At 56.5% G+C, this 18,157-nt stretch overlaps 1 protein-coding gene across 1 annotated transcript in view; it reads right to left on the bottom strand.

The window, feature by feature from the left end:
* The window catches only part of MLLT4 (myeloid/lymphoid or mixed-lineage leukemia (trithorax homolog, Drosophila); translocated to, 4), a 77,312-nt gene that overhangs the window by 17,840 nt on the left and 41,315 nt on the right, over positions 1–18,157 (bottom strand). The window contains exons 13-21 of the mRNA XM_006882786.1: positions 17,960–18,021; positions 17,667–17,872; positions 14,988–15,133; positions 14,366–14,460; positions 12,766–13,031; positions 11,969–12,112; positions 10,139–10,337; positions 9,031–9,134; positions 7,352–7,438 (exon numbers count right to left, since the gene is read on the bottom strand). Of these exons, the coding sequence (XP_006882848.1) occupies positions 7,352–7,438; positions 9,031–9,134; positions 10,139–10,337; positions 11,969–12,112; positions 12,766–13,031; positions 14,366–14,460; positions 14,988–15,133; positions 17,667–17,872; positions 17,960–18,021 (1,309 nt within the window). The remainder of the gene's footprint in view (positions 1–7,351; positions 7,439–9,030; positions 9,135–10,138; positions 10,338–11,968; positions 12,113–12,765; positions 13,032–14,365; positions 14,461–14,987; positions 15,134–17,666; positions 17,873–17,959; positions 18,022–18,157) is intronic.

Raw genomic sequence — 18,157 nt, 5'->3', positions numbered from 1 at the left:
CCAGACCAGGGACACAGACCGCCCTCCCAGACCACGGACACAGACGTCCGCCCAGACCAGGGACACAGACGTCCACCCAGACCACGGACACAGACCACTGGCCGGATCATCGACACAGACGTCCGCCCAGACGACGGACACAGACGTCCACCCAGACCATGGGCACGGACCACCCACCCAGACCACGGACACAGACCACTGGCCAGATCATCGACACAGACCGTCCGCCCAGACACTGCCCCCCTCCAACCCACACCCCTGGCCCACCACCCAAACAGACATGAACATTGAACTCAAACCCTGGGTTATTTTATGCGTGGAAATCAGAATGACCAAAACCTTATTCATAAATGTAAATTCTACTCAGAGCACTGGCTTTATAACTGGCAAAATTAAGACGCTAACAGGAAAATCTATTCTTTCAGGTTTTTAAGTAAAAAAGACCATGCACATCAATCAGCTTGCCCAGGTCAGTTAGGATGTGCCGTCCGTTCGTCTATCTCGCTCTCCCGCTCTGCGTGTTCCTCCAGTGGCATCTCTGTTCATCAGCTCACCAGGTGTTCTAGAACACCTGAGTGGAACGCCTCACCTGATTCCCAGACCCTACGGCCACGGGCAGTACTGATCCGTGAAGGAACAAAAGCCTTGTTTGCTATCACGTTTGCTGGAAAGGATGTTTGTTCTCTGAAGCACAGTCTTAACTGAGACGCAGTCCTTGATCTTCTGCAGCAAACGCCTGAAGTGGTCTTCACGCTCAGCAAGCACGGTCACGTCACCTGCGTACCACAGGCTGCTGGCGAGGCCTCCACTGCTGGTGAGTCCACCTTCACTGAGCTCTGGCGCCTGGATTATGCTCAGCAGACAGACTGGCCAGGCGTGGGGGAAGGACACAGCCCTGACACACACGGGTTAAAGCATGCCGTGCTCCCTTGTTCTGTTCCAAGGACTGCGTGAAGACAGAAACAGACTGGAATACTGAAGTTACTAACTTAGTAATGAAAATCACACTGTGTTTACTTCCTCATTTTTATTAATCTTTCCCTGCCTATGGTTGGCTGGCTGGCTGATGTCTCGGTGGCAGTCAAACAAGGGAAGTTTCTGGGGTCCTTTTGTGTGTGTTACTCTTCTGACTAGGGCAAAGGCCAAGGCCTGCCTGAGGGTGTGACTATAAAATCCTATAGGGCCCAGGAGCCACAGGCACTCAGGCCATATTATTAATTTCAGAAGAATATTCTTTTAAAGACACACAGTCATCTGTCTATTTGCTGTGTTGAACAACTTGGAGTTGCTGTGATGCTGAACACGGTTCCAGAGTCTTGTCAAATACCATACTGGTTACCCATTATGTACACAATGTTAGGATGAGCTAACAGATCGATTCATGTTGGGAAACAGGAGTGGCATCCACTTCCTAGATTAGATGCCTCTCGAAACTCCACAAACTCTCTTATAAATGAACAGAAATTATGTTAATCGTAGAACATATCTCAGGTCTTCTGTGCAAAGCTTACGCTGAGTCATATTCAACTTGACAACACTTAACCACTGGTAAATGAGACTAGTGCTGTTGGATCTGGAGGAACACTCTTCCACTCTGCACATCACTCTTTGTCAGTGTGCGGGATGAGGTAACCTGGGTTTGCTGTGGTGCTCAACCTTGTGCCATGAGGTACCAAATACCAGAATGGTTTCCCAATGTGGACAGTGTTAGGTGGAGCTCCCTGTTATAAAACAGGTTGGGAAGCAGGAGTGGCATCCACTTCCTAAACCACATGCCTCTGGAAGCTCTATGAACTTGGAGAAACATCGATAGCTATGGAAAGGCATTAGGTCTTCCGTTCAGAGAGTCGCTATGAGTCAATCTCGACTCGACTGCAGTCAACAACCACCACCTATAGTTACATAAATGGGAAAACTTGTGGCAAACACTAAAAAAATCCCCCAAAAAACAGTCCGAGAAAGGCATGCAGCCAATACCTAGTTGACCCTGAGAACCCTGACCCGTGTGTGAGACAGTGCGCTAACCCCGAGGCCCAAGCCACGCCAGCGCTGCGGTGCAGAGGACAGACTGAAGGATTAGAACCACCGAGGCACAAACTCAGCCACATCCTACCAGACTCAGTGACAGCAGTAAGTGCTGGGCGACAGAAGCCACCACCTGCAGCAACTCTCACCAGCGCCAGCGGCCAGCAGCTCACAAAGCACGTAGGCCAAACCCCCTTCACAGCTGCCCCTGGGCTGACCTTGACACACCCTGAGGCCGCGTGCAGACCTGACACCCTGAGGCCACGTGGCTGAGCAGACCTGGCTCGAAGGGCTCTTGGGACTGTAATCTTTTTGGAAAGGCTCCGGGTGGTACAGTAGCTGTTAACTAAAAGGTCCTGGTTTGAACCCACCACCACAGCTGCTGTTTAAGGACACACAAGTCAGCGAGGGACGTGCGGGGACAGAGGGCCTGAGAATGGAAAAAACCGGGCGGCTCTGCAGGACAGAGTGAACCAATCCACAGGGGGAAGTCTGAGTGGATGTAGACTCCACCTCTCATCCCAGAGTGACCAATGGGTCAAACCAGTGTCCCGTCGGTCACTCAGCAACAGAAACACAAGCTGTACAGACAGGGACAAGGAGGACAGAGGCCACACACAGTGGGACGCTGTGCAGAGCAGAACCCAGGGCACACGCTCTCCTCACAGACCCGGTGCAGGGACACCCGCACACCTCGGTGGCGGTCACTGACCGCGCCCTGAAGGACCCCTGCTAGAGCACTCTACGGTGTTTCAGCGCTGACCAGAAGGCCGTGCCCTGGGCAGTTCCAAGGTCCAGCAGCTGGAAGAAGAGCAGCGGCTTCTCCCACCACTGTCCACAGCCTCAGAGTCCAGGCAGAGGGTCACCAGCACCGCAATGACTCAAGTGGAGGGAGGAGTGACGCCCGGAATGACATGGGAACACGGTGTGACAGAAAACACGCAGCCAACAGGGTCATGTCTCACTGCTTCTCCCCTCAAATGGGACAGAAGACCTGAAACAAGGCCTGGGCCCACCACTCACATGCAGTCCCCCCACGTGCGGACCACAGATGGGCGAGTGGGCAGGGTCTCAGCGACAAGATCCCACAGGTGCTAACAAGCCAGGCCAGGCTCCCACTCACTGAGGGGACAAAGGATGCCGTCAGAGTCGAGAACACTGCACGTCAGCCAAGAAGACACAGATACGTCCAAGAAGGACTCGGCTGAAGGCACTCAAGAGAGATTGGAAAACATTTTGCTGTAGGTTTGCTCTATTTTCTTAAAGAAAATTTTTAAAAGATTATTACCATTTAGGGTTATTTTTTCAAGAAATGAAATTTCTTTAAACAGGAATCTTCCTGAAAGTTAGTGCTAAATTCCAAAGACACCAGGAACTAGACTGCACTCACTACAACGTGAGGTTCCTGCCACACCCTGAATCCTGAAGCCAAATACACAAACAAACACAGCCAGTTCTGGAGCAAGGAGCCTGGAGTGTGACTGGAAACCCCACAGTAAATGCCCGACATTCGCAGCCAGTACAGTGGAACTGGGGACCCACAGCCCACCCCAGAGGGCAGCACGGAGCACAGATACAACAACAACAGAGCAAGCCAGATGTCCTCAGAGCTAGGAGCTGCCCGGCACAGTCCACTAATCGAGAACCCATGGCCTGATACACACACACATCTGTCCATTGTACCTGAGACCACCCACGCCCCCCCTACAGAGGCAGTCCAACATAACCCAGAACCCCAGAGCCCAACACCCACCCAGAACAGCCAGTCCAGTGCATGTGGGACCCTCAGAGTCCTCCGCCCCAGCCCCCTACAAAAGCACAGAGCACAGGTACATCAACAACAACCAAAACCACCTTTCCAGCGTAAGGGGGACCTGCACCCCCACCTCAGGGCAGCACAGGACACAGGCTCTCAGATCTCCTCTAGAATAGACTACAACTAATGTGAAACACAACCCACACCTCTCTGATCCTAGTGCTCACCTTACAAGGATTCCTCCTGCCAGGGGCCTGCCTGCTCTGGAGGAGAAGGGATCAAAGGAGCACAGGCAGGAGAGAGGTCAGCAAGGGGCGAGTCAGGGCCTGGTGCCACAGGGCAGGCACATGGCTCCCCTCGGTGCCCCCACCCTCCACAGGGCTCACCCAGGTGAGCAGGTACCCCTCACCTCAAGTGTGCAGTGGGGCAGAGGCACCACGTCCTGCCCCCCAGCCTGGCCTGCCGCTCAGAACTGACTGAGGACTGAACGCTGCAGACAGGAGGAGCAGAGGTGCGGCCGGCGTGGGAGGGTGCTGGAGTCACAGCCTGAACGCATCCTAACAGCACAATAAAAACAACCCAGGAGAGGCAGAAACGCTCGCCTGCCAGCAGCACAGGTCAGCCCACTGTTGAGCGGAAGGCCTGGCTTCCTGGCTGAGGTCGGGGCCAGCAATGGGCTGGGCGAGCTGGAAGCCGGCCCCCACACCGCCCACTCAAGGCTGGTCTGCTCTCCGTCCTCACCTCTCCGGCCCCACGGCCGCCTAGGCCTTAGAACCTGGACAGTGTCTTCCCTCTGGTGGGAATGACCTGAACTCTGTGGAACCTGTGGCAGATACCCTGCAGGGATACATGACTCCCAATGGGGGCCTGCATCAGCCTTGGGAGGGGACCCAGCCCAAGGCCCTGACAGGTGGGGGACAGCCCAGCAGCCCAGAGCCTGAGAGGTAAACAGGGGCAGAATCCATGAACCCTGGGAGAGGACCCAGCCCAAGCCCCTGGTGGGCAGGGTGGGGTCCACGAGCCCCCACAGGGGACAGAGCCTTGCCCTGCTCGAAACCAGTGAGGCTATTCCTCGGTGCCGGGGTGGAGGGGCAGATTCCAGAAGGTCTGCAGGTCCCGAGGACTGTGGGATGGGAGGTATGTGACAGTCACATGTCAGAGAGACCAGAGTGCCAATCAGAGGGTGTGGGGCCACATCCTGGATGTGGGCATGGGCAGTAAAGAGGGGGCCGGAACGGGGCCAGGAGCCCATCTCTGCCAGGAGGACCTCGGAAAGCAGGGCTCCCAGGCTGCAGGACAGAGCCGAGGCTGTGTCTGGAATCTACACAGAACCACAGAGAAACGTATCAACATGAGGAAGCCAGAAACTCAAGGCAAGAAAAGAGGATTAACAGACGGCTTACAGCATGGGACACATCTCGACTGGCGCCAAACGCGAAATCCCGCTCCCGGGAATGGGGCTGGCCGCAGGAAGACGCTCCTGTCCCCCAGGCGTCCCCCCACACACGCGCTGGCCCCACGTGGCACAGGGAGGGCAGGAGTAGGGGGGCACTCTGCAACCTCCCGCCCCCTTCCCTGGGGAAGGTACAGAGACAACCTGGCCCATTCTTTACCCTGAAGCCTGGGGCTGCCTCTTTGTTTTAAGCTAAGTAAATAAGGTTCAGAACTGTAAATAAAGTTTCGAAACGCAAGTACACAGTGTAAAAGCACAAACTAGAACATTCCTCTGGACTACTGAATTGACCATTCTGAAATAAAATAGTAAAATTCTGTGGTTTTAAAATTGCCAGGAGTGTAAAAAAAGGCCCTGAGAGCAAGTCGCCTGACAGGGAGCACGCTGCCACGCAGGGGCCCACAGCTGACCCACTGGCAGCGTGACCACACCGCACAGACGGCCGTGCTCCCAGATCCTCACCCACAAAGGACCCGCCGAGATGGGGCAGCAGTGGGGGAGGCCCACACTCACCCCGCACGGCGCCCTGCCCACCACACAGAACCACATCCTCACCGTCTCCTCCAGGGACGACCCACCAGCAGGGCCAGGCCTCCGGGCAGCCCCTCCGTGTGCTCAGGGAAACCGGCCAACTGTGGCAGAACCACAAAGCACGGGGACAACCAGCTGGCTCAATGCTCATGGACTTTGCTGGTTATTACCCTGGAGAAAGAGCCAGGAAAGTAAAAGCGGCAAGGATGCTCTGTGTTTAAAACTCAACCCAAACAGGAAGGAGGTGCTGTCCAGAGCAGAGCAAGGAGTAGAACGGGGGTCCTACGGGCCGCAGTGCAGGAGGTGGCCGGTGCCCTGCCAGCCATCTACGTCTCATCCAGAACCACACGCGGGCAGGGATCCGGCCAAGCCAGACACTAATGGGGATCCGTCCACAGACCAGGGCAGCAACACCCCAGAGTCACCTACACGGCAGGCGGGCGAGCGTGACAGGGTCACCCCGTCCAGTAACACCCAAGTCACCCAGAGAGTGAGTGAGCATAACACAGGTGGCCCACGTCATTGAGGTGACACCACTGCCAGGCACATCAAATACTCCCTGGCCTTGTGGCCACCCTGATCACGTATCCAGCCCACCTCAGATGGTCCCTCCTCCCGCACGCCTCCTCCAGACCGCCCCACCTCCCCGTCCTTCTCAGCTGCCCCACCGGCCCTGGGAGAGGCCCTCCGTCGGAATGGACAGTCCCTGCACAGCCCGCACCCCGAGCCAGGCCCTCTGCCTCTGGCTCCCAGCAGCACATTGTAGATCCCACTTCCCGGAGCACGACTGTCCCCACGTTCAAAGCCACATTAATGACAGTCAAATGCACTCATGTCACACCAAACCCCACACCAGATCACACCCAGAGACCCCGCGGGCAGGAGACCCAGACCAGTGGCTTCCAGAGCACACCTCTCACCTGTCCTGCCCAATGCCCAACCCACTGCACCACCAGGCCTCCAGGCCCACCTGTGATCCCTCAGAGCTCTAAGAGAAGGCTAAACGTCAGGCACCTGCTTAAGACTCAGTAGGAATTTTCTTTCCGTCAGTGCTCATTTCCCCTCACGTTATTTCATGCCACACACACTGCCCCCCCAGAGGTACAGTCCCCCCCACTGCCCACCCCCTAGGGGGACAGTTCCCACACACACACACACTGCCCACATTGGTCAGTCCCATACACACTGGCCCTCCTGGGGTTAGTATCCCCCACTGTAGGGACAGTCCCATACACACACTGCCCCCCATGGAGGGACAGTCCCCCACATGGTATAAGATGCTGACTCGTCTGCAAGACGGTGTCTCAGGCCCAGCATGAGGGTCTCCCTGTCCCAGCAGCCAAGGAGAGGCTCCAGGCACCAGGGAAGCGTCCAGCTGTGAAGATCTCTTTGGCCCCTGCTGTCTGAGCACCAGCTACAGGGTGTGACTGGCTTGGGCCACATCTCCAGGGTGGCCAATCTCCCCCGCCTCCTTAGTACCACCCAATGCCCCCAAACCCAGCCAGCTGCACTGCCCCTTGGCCAAGCCTCGCACCACTGACTAGGGCTTACACAGAAGCCGTGGCACCCACCATCCTGTCTCCCACCTTTGCTGCCACGATGCTGAGGCCCATCCCATTCTGCTTCTTGAGGGTCACGGTGATGACCTCTGGCTCCTTCCGCAGAGGCTGGGCCTGCAAGGGGGAGACAATTCACGTTCTCAGAGAAGCAGTATCTGCACGTCAGACGAGGTGCAACCAACAGTATCAGCGGCACCATGGTGAGAAGGGTGGGAAGGAAAGAACGTAAAAAAAATGCAGGTCATCTTTCTCCTTTTAATCTAAACAAAACACAATACTCTTGGCTCCAACGTTAATCAAAAAAGCTAATTAAACATCCCCTGAAGAACTTAATTTACAAAACGGGAAAAAAGTAATCACTGTTGCTAAAATTCTGATCATAAAGGCAAATTCCATTTCTACTGCATTACCCTGAAATGAGAGGCGGAAATGGATAGGGACGACAGGAGAACGGATGCCGCCGAGCTGCGGTGCTGGAGAAGAGTGAGGCACGCCTTATCCACTCCACCTCCCATTAGGATTGGCCCTGCTGTCTGTGTTCTTAAGAGGAGTAACAAGCACACAATCTGAATGCCCAGCAATCACTGACCACAAAGCTGTGGGGGCTTCTGAGGCGGTACCAGCTGCCGTCCCTTCCAGAGTCCTCAGACACGGTCCCGGCCACGGCTACTCCCATCCCTTCTGGGACCAGCGGCAGGGACTCACATCACCCTGCACATCTTATGACGGACCCCTCTCCCTAGTAACTGGACTCACAGGAACACTTGCTGGGAAGCGGCCTGAGAGATGGGAAAGGCATTTTCACCAAGTTCTGAGAGGTACGTGAGGAACAACAGAGTGCAGAAAGGAAGGGTCCCGGTGCTGGTGCCCGTGTGGACCCACAAGGTGACAGACATGCCGCACAGCAGCACGCCCGCGGTGGGGCTGGCGGGCCTTTCCAAAGCTCCCAGGAAGCTTCACCTTCCCTTTCAACTACCTCTGGGGAGCAAAAGAGGCTTTCTGTGAACTAGAGAGCTCGGGCAGGAGACTGTGGAGGCCTAGAACAGACGCCACACCTGTGGCAATCGCGCTACTGATGTCGCTTCCTTCTGCAAGACTCGTCACTGTGGGCTGTCCAGTGGGAGCCGGCTCCCAGCTGACCCTCCGGCGGGTCTGCAGAGGCTGTAAATCACACGGGAGGAGACGGACATTCTTTCCCTGGCTGAGCAAGGAATGGATTCAAACAAATGGCCTCTAGGTTGGCAGCACAATTCCTTCCCACTAAGTCAGCAAAGCTCCCTCCTGTGTGGCCGACCAGCTCGGAAACCCGTCAAGGGCCCGTGAGGAAGGGGCGCTGAGCCAATGGCCACGAGTGATTAATTCTGTGATCCACCTTTCCTGCTAAAGGATCAGTGGGAAGTGGCTTAACAAATCTAAAACCAGGGGAAACAACCGCAAAAGAAAACATTTTCTAGAACATTTGGAAAGCATCACGGCAGGACTGGTGCCACTGTACAAGCAATCCTTTTCTAAAGAAAGGACCTTTTCTGTGGAGAAGGCGGACAAGGCAGAGCCGCCCAGCCTGAGATTTCTGTACAAAACAAGCAGGAACAACTGAAAACCGTTCTCACAACAGCGTTCAGTGCATGCAAGGAACTCACAGGCCTCTGAGTCTCAGCTCCTCTGAAGACTCTCCTTACACGGCCTGTCACCCCTCAAACACTCACCAGCTCCATGTTCTCACGCAGGAGGTGACTTTCATAGTCTGCCCCTTCAAAATAGATGGTCCACGTCCCAGGAGAGCGCACGTGAGGGATTAACCTGCAAAATCCTGAGGGGAGAGAAGCAGCTGAGGAGAGCGAAGAGGGCCTCGGCCGAGGGGGCACCTCAGACCGCTAAGGAGAGATCCTCTCTGCACGGCTAGACCACTCCCCGTCCTGCGGAGGACAGTGAACGGCACAGCTGCTCTGCTCATAGAGGCCTGACACCAAGCACATACTCGGACATGGTCTCTACCTCTTACTCACCTGACACAGGCCCCCAGCCTACCTGCACCTGGCCTCTCAGGACCCACCTCCACTCAGCCATGACCAAGCCCCTGGTCTGTCTGCCGCCTGGCCTCTCAGGACCCACCGTAACTCAGTGCTGACCGAGGCCCTGGTCTGGCCTCTCAGTGTGATCTCACCAGCACTGAGCAGCCCACTTTCCACATTATTTTCTCAGCAAGTGGACACTTGGGAAGTGTCCTCACAGACCAGCAAGTTTCAAAACCATACTACATTGAAATGAGGAATAAAGTCATGTGCTCTTTTTGGAACAAAGTAAAAAAATCAGTGTTTCAACCTGGATCTGTGGAAACAGAATGCACAACATTCGTCTCTCATGTGTGAGGCTGTCAGGGAGGAAACCCCACCCCGTACAGCTTCTCTGACTGACCCCAGGGCCGGAATCGTGGTGCCATCACCACGATCCACTCGTGTGCGGGGTGCGGGAGAGCAGCCCTGAGCGCCCACAGGACGGCAGGGCCCGACAAGCCCAGGTCCCTTCTCCCGGGCTCAGGCGGACAGCTGCACACGAGGGCAGGCCCACCTCCACGGGAGAGGGGTGTGAGGGACGGCAGCACCTCGTCTTCCCGAGTGAGGGGTCGTTCTCACACTAGGACGCTGCAGTGTAAGGACAGGGCACCTCACACCCACGCACTGTCGGGTGCCCTCACCATGGGGGGGCACAGAGGACGGGGTGCGCCCTGTCATGGGAGGAAGGGGCGACTCACTGGCATGAGCACACAAGGACTGCAGTGCAGACCAGCCGTGCCCATCACACTCGGGCTCTCACCTCGCTGGCACAGAGGGTCCAGGAACTCCTGTAAACCGTTGGGAACGTTCCTGACCACGTCACAGGAGTAGCCGTCTTCTGGCAGGAGGAAAGGCAGCTGCAGGTCAGGGTCCTCCTCCAGCTGGACCTCCCGCCCGTCGCTGCGTGCTAACTCGTCAGCAGTGTTCTCAGCCACGGCCACTACGTTTTCTATAAGGTCCTGGAAACACAAAGCCAGAGGAGGCTGGGTGACGCGTGCCGAGAAAAACCAGAAGGGACACCCTGTTTGTCAGCAGCAACTTGGCTGTGGTGTAGGTACTTGATGCACGCACTCACTATGCATGTACGTGGTGACGGAAGGACCAGCCCTCAGCCTGCCCCGAGCTGGCCCTGGAAACCACACCAGCAAGCACGGACAGACAGTGCCCTCCAGACGTGACCTGAGACGTGCTCACACACGTGAGCTCCCCAGGAGAAGGTGCAGCCAGAGTGCTCCCTGGAGGCAAAGACTACGGCCGTGTCCCGTGCACGTCATGCTGGGGAGGGTGGGGGACAGCGAAGGGGAGGGAGACCCTCAGCCGAGTGGACTGACACTGACAACAGCAGTGGGCCCAGGTGGGTCAGAGACGGGAGGTTGGTACAGAAGAGGACGGGGCTCAGATCTGCTATTTACAGGGCACTAGGAGTCACACGTGACTCAACGACACCTCACAACAGCAATGTTCACAGGGCCTAACCGCACAGCTACGTCACTGAGCACCTACTCGGTTCAAGAAAGAACTGGGACCTGGATCACACACAGCCTTCACCTCTCCTCCTGCCGCACAGGTCCTCCAGCACATCTGACCACGCCCTTGCCCAGCACCTCTCTGCCCTCAAGGTCACAGGGCTCACCCCTGAGCCAGGAGTCCCGCCTGCCTGCTCCTCCAGCCCAAGGGATGGCTCTTCGCGCACATGTTTTACATGGGGTTTGCTTGGTGCACATCACATCCCAGCTGTCCCGAGAGCCTTGCTCCCATCCTGGGCCTGCAGTGCAGTGGCCACTGTGTGGCGGAGGCTTTACTCACACAGGTACCGCCACGCTGCATGGCGTCTAAGCCGAGAGCTCATCAGCCACCCTCTCTGATCTCCCTGCATGTGGTTTCCCAGGACGGGGCACTACCACTTACGTGTTAACTCACCAGGGCGCAGCAGTGCCTGCACAGGAAGCAGGCCAGCACCGAGGGGAGTGAGTTTCCAGTCAGGGATGGGACCTGAGTCTCTCCCAGCCAAGACCTGCCCTGTAAGGCAGTAGGGCATGGCACCAGCCTCGTGTGTCCTCGCTCTGGACCGTGGTCAGTGGCCTGAGCAACCCCTCCACAGGGACCTGGGCACTCCTCCCAGCAGCCTCAAGAGCTCAGAAGCCCACACCCTCAGCTACAGCCTTTCCTGGGCTTCCCCACCAGGCTCCTTCAATCCTTTACTGCTTCAAACACTGCCATGGTTTCTGCTTCTTGCTCTGAGCCTTGCCTCTGAAGCCCACAGGAAAAAAATCTTCCAAGATGATATGAGCAGAGTGCATCATAACATGTTTTAGGCTCAAGGAGAACACCCAGCGCACCCAGCACCTAGTCACCGTGCAGGGGGGCAGGCCTGTGCTGCAGTGATCACCCAGCACGCAGTGACCACTCAGGGCTGCACAGTGACCACTCAGCACCCAGTCACCGTGCGGGGGGGGGAAACAGGCCTGAGCTGCACAGTGACCACCCAGCACCCAGTCACCGTGCAGGGGGGACAGGCCGGAGCTGCAGTGATCGCCCAGTCACCACTCAGGGCTGCACAGTGACCACCCAGCACCCAGCAGGCACGCACCGTGGGGACGTAAGGCTCGTCTGGTGCGCAGTGGTAGTTCTGCAGTAAGGCTTGTAGTTGCAGTGAGTTTAACTTGAAGCAGGTGCTGTTGATATTTGGGATGTCCTCAGGTGCGTACTTGTCCATGGTGAGCAAAGTGGTTGCCTGGTTGCAAGAACAAATCAGGGGAAACGTGAAAGTCCACACGTGAGCAAAATGCACGCGCATCAACTGTGCACAAACAATAGTTGAAAGGTCACCTAGTGAGCATCTCAACTTTTACTGACTACATAAACGCTGTTATGTACCATTAAATTAGTGACCCTCTAGGGGGCTCCCAGGGAAGGAGTGCCCGTCCTTCTGCAGAGCAGCTGGTGGACTTGAGCCTTACACCTTGTAATAAGCCACCAGAGCTCTAGAACCTGGTCCAGGTGAGGTCTGAGGGGTCTCACTGTGGTGCCTGGGACAGGTGAGGGTCTGAGGGGTTTGGCTGTGGTGACTTTCAGAACATGGCTGTTTAGTCAAAGTCGGCTGAGAAGTCCTTTCTACCTTCACTCTTCTTAAATGACACGGGGAAAATAAACCACAAAAGCTGGGATCTCCACCGCCCCAGCTCTCGGCTGGGCAGCCACGGGGCCAGTGAGCGGACGCACAGCTTTCTGTCCGAAGCTCCGAGCCCGGGAGCCCTGGCACCAGAGGAGACGCGGGTCGGGTCCATCAGGCGAGTTCTGTCCCCAGCTCGGCGGCCGGCACCGACTGCCCCCGGCACTTCCCAGTGCCCTCCGCCTCTGCTCGGAGGGGACCCTGCTCGTACCCACCTGCACGATCCTGCTGAGGTGGCAGTCGGCCGCCAGCTCCAGCCCCTGCTTCTCCGCCCAGGCCTCGATGTGGCCCAGCTGCTGGCGGATGATGGCGCCCCAGTAATGGGAGCAGAGGCCAGAGTCAGGGTCGGTGACCAGTCTGTTGAAGAGCCACATGTTGATGAAGTGGAAGAGCTGCGAGAAGAGCTGGATGGTGAGCGCGGCGTTGACGCGGCAACGCCGCAGCAGGGACATGGCGCCGGTCAGCGTGTGCAGGACGTCGTCTGCGGGGCCGCCAAGGATGGGCCACCATGCCATGCAGGGGACACAGCAAACCGTCAGCAAGGTCAGAGCAGAGGACAGGCGCAAGCACCGTGCACTCAGCGAGACACGGGGTCACCCACTGTCACAGTCCACAGACAGACAAACATACACACACAAACACACAGGAAGACACGGGGCCACCCACTGTCACGATCCTCAGACAGACAGACAGACAGACACACACACACACAGGGAGACACGGGGTCACCCACTGTCATGGTCCTCAGACAGACAGACAGACACACACACACACACACACAGGGAGACACGGGGCCACCCACTGTCACAGTCCTCAGACAGACAGACACAGGGAGACACAGGGTCGTCAACTGTCACGGTCCTCAGACAGACAGACACACACACAGGGAGACATGGGGCCACCCACTGCCACGGTCCTCAGACAGACAGACAGACAGACACACACACACACAGGGAGACAGGGGACACCCACTGTCATGGACCTCAGACAGACAGACACACATGCAGGGAGACACGGGGTCACCACTGTCATGGTCCTCAGACAGAAAGAGAGACAAAGCGAGACATGGGGTCACCCACTGTCACGGTCCTCAGACAGACAGACACACACACACAGGGAGACATGGGGTCACCCACTGTCATGGTCCTCAGACAGACAGAAAGACAGACAGACACACACACACACACACACACACACACACACACACACACACAAAGGGAGACACGGGGCCACCCACTGTCACGGTCCTCAGACAGACAAACAGACACAGGGAGACATGGGGCCACCCACTGTCACGGTCCTCAGACAGACAGACACACGCACAAACACACACACACCCACTGCACTCACAGTCCAGCTCCACCATCCTCCACAGCACAGCCACATCCGACCTCAGCCAACACAAACATTCACGCAGGAGATCCTCACACCTCCCACAGCACAGTCAACCCCACAACACCCAACATAAACACTCACCCGGGAGACACAGACCCACCCCACGACTAACCACACCCAACACAGACATTCAGCCCGTGAGGATGGAACCTGACACACTCTACAGGGAAACAAGGGCTAAACAGAAAAGCTGGCCAGGAGCCCTTCCTGCAGAATCCCGTAAGCCTTCGCACAGTCAGCCCCAGGTCCCCCGTGACGCGGTCAGGGGGGAGTTATGATGCAGCCCAGGGCATGTGGCTCCTGGCGATTCACAAACGTCTCAGGGGGTCAGCTAGGAGTCAGTTCTGACACCCGTGAACCACTGGGCTGCCACTAACGGGGCTGAGGGTCGGGGGTGGGTTGACAGCAAGAACTCCTAACCTATTTTGGGTCTCTGCAGGCTGTTCTCCTCAGGGTCATCCAGAAAGGCCGGCATGTAATTATTCAGTTCTGACTGCAGACAGTGGACCAAGTGCCTAGAAGCAACAGAGAAGCAGAATGGCTCCCAGGCCCACAGGACGTGCTCAGATCCAGACACCAGAGTCCACCAGGAGCGGCCTCGGGCCTTCCCTGCATCTCCCTGCTGCAGACAGGCCCCTCTCGCTCCACAACCTGTGTTCCGGACAAGGACAGCCGATCCGAAACACAAAACCCTGGGGACAGATGGCAGGCCACCGCCAAGTCTCCCAGGGCCAACCAGCGGCCTGTCTGGGACAGGCGGGGTTTCAGTGGAGAGTCCACGTGGTCATCTTTTCTCATAGGTTCCACTTAGCCCGGGGTCGGGCTCTGTCGGGTTTTACTGACAGCCTTACTTCTGGAGTCCTGAAGCTCAGCTCACTGAAGTGAACGCTGAAAGGCAGTCGTTCTGCGCTTTTGCATGTGTCCATCCTCCAGGATGGAGGCCGACTCAGCGGACCCTCAAGTGCCGAGCTTCCCAGCTGCTCTGGCAGCCAGAGGTCCTGCGTCTCCCGCTAGCACACACTGTCCCCCAGGCTGCTCTTACTTGAAGGCCATCTGGACCAGGTGCGCCAACACGTCCTGCGCGTCCAGCGTGATGCGGCTGAGGTCGCGGTCCTGCTTCACGAAGTTGAGCAGCTCGGACGCGTTTGCCATCCAGAAGGCCAGGGCGCCCGCGATGTTCTTCTGTTTCTGCAGGTGGAGCAGGCTACACTGAGCGCCACAGGGAACGGGGGGCGCACGCACACGCACGTACTCTCTCTCTCTCACACACACTCTCTCTCTCTCCTGAGAAGCTGAAGATAGACAGTTCCTTCCCATCTCACCAAGGCCGCACCACAGATACCAGATACTTGCCAGGGATGAGCACGAACTAGGCAATTGAGAGCCAACGGCCGCTGGGCGGTCTCGGCACTGACAAACACAAATGGGTCCAGGTGGTCTTACGGTTTAGGGGTTCAGCAGAGACACGGAGGTCTGTGCTGAGCAGTGGGGTATCTGGTAATCTGTGAGGGTGCACGCATGGTTCACTGTCACCCACAGCCACCCTCACACTCAGTCACTAGCTTGGACACCATGCAACTCAGTACAAGTACCGAGTGAGCACATCACCACATCATCTCCCGACCACGTGTGCAGGCCAGCAGCCTCATGAGATCCAGAGAGAGGAACCACGGCAAACAGGAGAGGAGAGACAGGCCCGCTGTCATTTCAAATCCAGGCTGAGTGCATGAAGCAGAGGATGGAATGCTGGCCAAGGCTGCAGTCAGAGGGTTTAGTACTGCATGTCTGAGGTGCTGGGTGAGTGTTATGCACGGCTCAGCTCAGGGCCACAGGGCCGCAGGGCTGGACTCTGACATGGAAGCGGCATGAGAGGTCAGCTAAGCCAACACTGCCAGGACCAGTGCCCAGCGCTGTGTCCTACCTGTTCACCCTGGTCTACTTCCTGGAGAAAAACGGACGAAGGGAAACCAAGCAGAACGAGAGAAAGAAACTTGTAAACAATCATGAGCGTTTAAAAAAAATCAAAAACACTAACAAGAAGCACAACATGAAGGCACGCCGGGGAGGAGGCACGCCGGCGAGGAGGCACGCCGGGGAGGAGGCACGTCACAGGGCAGGGCCCAGCGGCGTGGGGACGCTGGCTGGGAGGTCACACTGGGGTGATGGCAGGGCCTGAGCGGTGTGGGGGACGCTGTCTGTCTGGGCCCGAGAGGAGTGGGGGACGCTGGCTGGGAGGTCACTGGAGTGATGGCTGGGCTTTGAGATTCATCTGAGGTGAGAGCACACACAAGTCGCCCAGGACAGGACCTGGGAAGGCCGTGCAGTGACAGCGTCTACGTGCTGTCCCCTGAAGCCCAGGCCAGCGGGGGGCCCTGTCCTCTCCCACTGACAGGCGTGACACCACTGCAGCCATGAAGCATCCAGCAGTGCGTTCCCACCGCAGCTACATGACAAGGAATCAATTCCTCTGTGTTTCAAAGTGGGTTTTTAAAGGGGAGCTCTGGTGGCCTAGTGGCAAGGAGCTGCAACTATAATCCCAGAGGTGCACGGTTCGAATCCACCAGATGCTCTGCCGGGGAAGGAGGGACAATCTCCTCCTGGACCAGTCAGATCTGATTTGACGGTACACGCACACAAACATAATAAAAATTTTTAAAAAAAAATTAAGAAAAAAAAAAGTGGGTTTTTACGACTAAGGACATTAAAGTTCCCTACTGCGGCTCCTCCCCCAGCTCTCGGGGCCACGGTCACAACGCCACTCTGTGGCTGGGGAGGCCTGCTGGGATAAGGCAGAGCTCGCACACTAGCCGCAACGCAGGGAGAACGGCTAACCGGGCTTCTAAACGGGAAGCAGACTTCCTAAATCCAGACAGAAGGGAAGACAGATGATGGCTCAGAACAAAAACAAGAAAAAACTGACGCTGGTTCACAAATAATGGGGAGGGAGTCACATAACGGTCTCCAGGTGAAAGGACTGTTACCTACAGGTTCCTGAGTCATTGCCTAACCACTCAGAGGTGAAAGAAACGCTTCCTGAAAACTGCTGACACTTAGAGCAACTCGGAGGGAACTGGAAGAGGAATTCCGTTTGCCCATAAGACCATCCCTCAGAAAAGCAACCAAATCCACTGAAACACATTACTTAGGAGAACGGGAATTTCCTACTTCTCATTCTATTATAGAGGATTTTACAGTCTTGGTTAGTAATTCTGGAACACTCAATTTACTTAGGAGGCTTTTAGTATTATGCTGTGTATAAACAGTGACTGTCAATTCTGTCAACTGTAAACAGAATCCTTAAAGAGACCAGATTCACTTGCTTCCTAGAATTTTGGAAATACTCTTAATGAGGACTGGGCAGCTGCCTTTCACGTTTAAGATGAACGATGCCATGTGTCCACGGTAACTGTAGGCACGTTCTCAGATCCCAGACACTACACAGCCTAAGAGACTGGAGACAACAGAGCAAGTGTCTTTCCAGAAGTTCTACAAAATCCGAGCACGTAGGGCAAAGCCTGGACGTTTTCTCACAGTGGTAACTGGAAATGCAGAGGTCATTCCAGGCGGTCACATATACAGGCATTTTCCGTTTTCCTTACTTTGTGGAGGAGAGCGGGCATGAGGGGAAGGGGCCGTTTCCTTTCAGTGCTTTAAGCATAACGCCTTTTGTCATCTGAAAGGCAGCGGACGCAGGGACACCTGGTGGCCGGCTGGCACTCACCTGGATGACGCCTTCCATCATGCTCACCATCCTGTTGACGATGGCGATGACCTTGTGGGTGCGCTCTGCAGGGCTGAGGTCAGGTCTGTACTGGCTCGACAAGACGTGCCGACAGGCCATGTAGAGTACGTACGTGGGGGACAGCTTAAAGTGCACCGTGGAGCTGTTAGTGTAGTTTATGACGGCAGACAAGAACGAGTCCTCGGCTGGGGGGAGACGTGACAAGGGGGGAGCCCTGAGCCGTGTGACGGCACAGCCAGAGCCCCTCCCCCCCGGGACGTGCGCACACTCACCACTCTCCCGGAACTCAATGCTCGCAGGCAGGATGGGCTCTGGGCCCACAGCGTCTTGGCTCCTGCAGACACGGACACAGGTTCAAGCTACAGAGAGGGACTCGTGTACAAGCCACAGAGAGGGACAGGTGTACAAGCTACAGAGAGGGACAGGTGTACAAGCCACAGAGAGGGACAGGTGTACAAGCTACAGAGAGG

This window comes from Elephantulus edwardii, unplaced genomic scaffold (genome assembly GCF_000299155.1).
Source record: "Elephantulus edwardii isolate Elephantulus edwardi_28Jun2011 unplaced genomic scaffold, EleEdw1.0 scaffold00024, whole genome shotgun sequence".
In the NCBI taxonomy this organism is placed as follows: Eukaryota; Metazoa; Chordata; class Mammalia; order Macroscelidea; family Macroscelididae; genus Elephantulus; species Elephantulus edwardii.
Note: the sequence above shows the minus strand (reverse complement) of the source record. Positions and strands in the feature narration are given on the sequence as shown.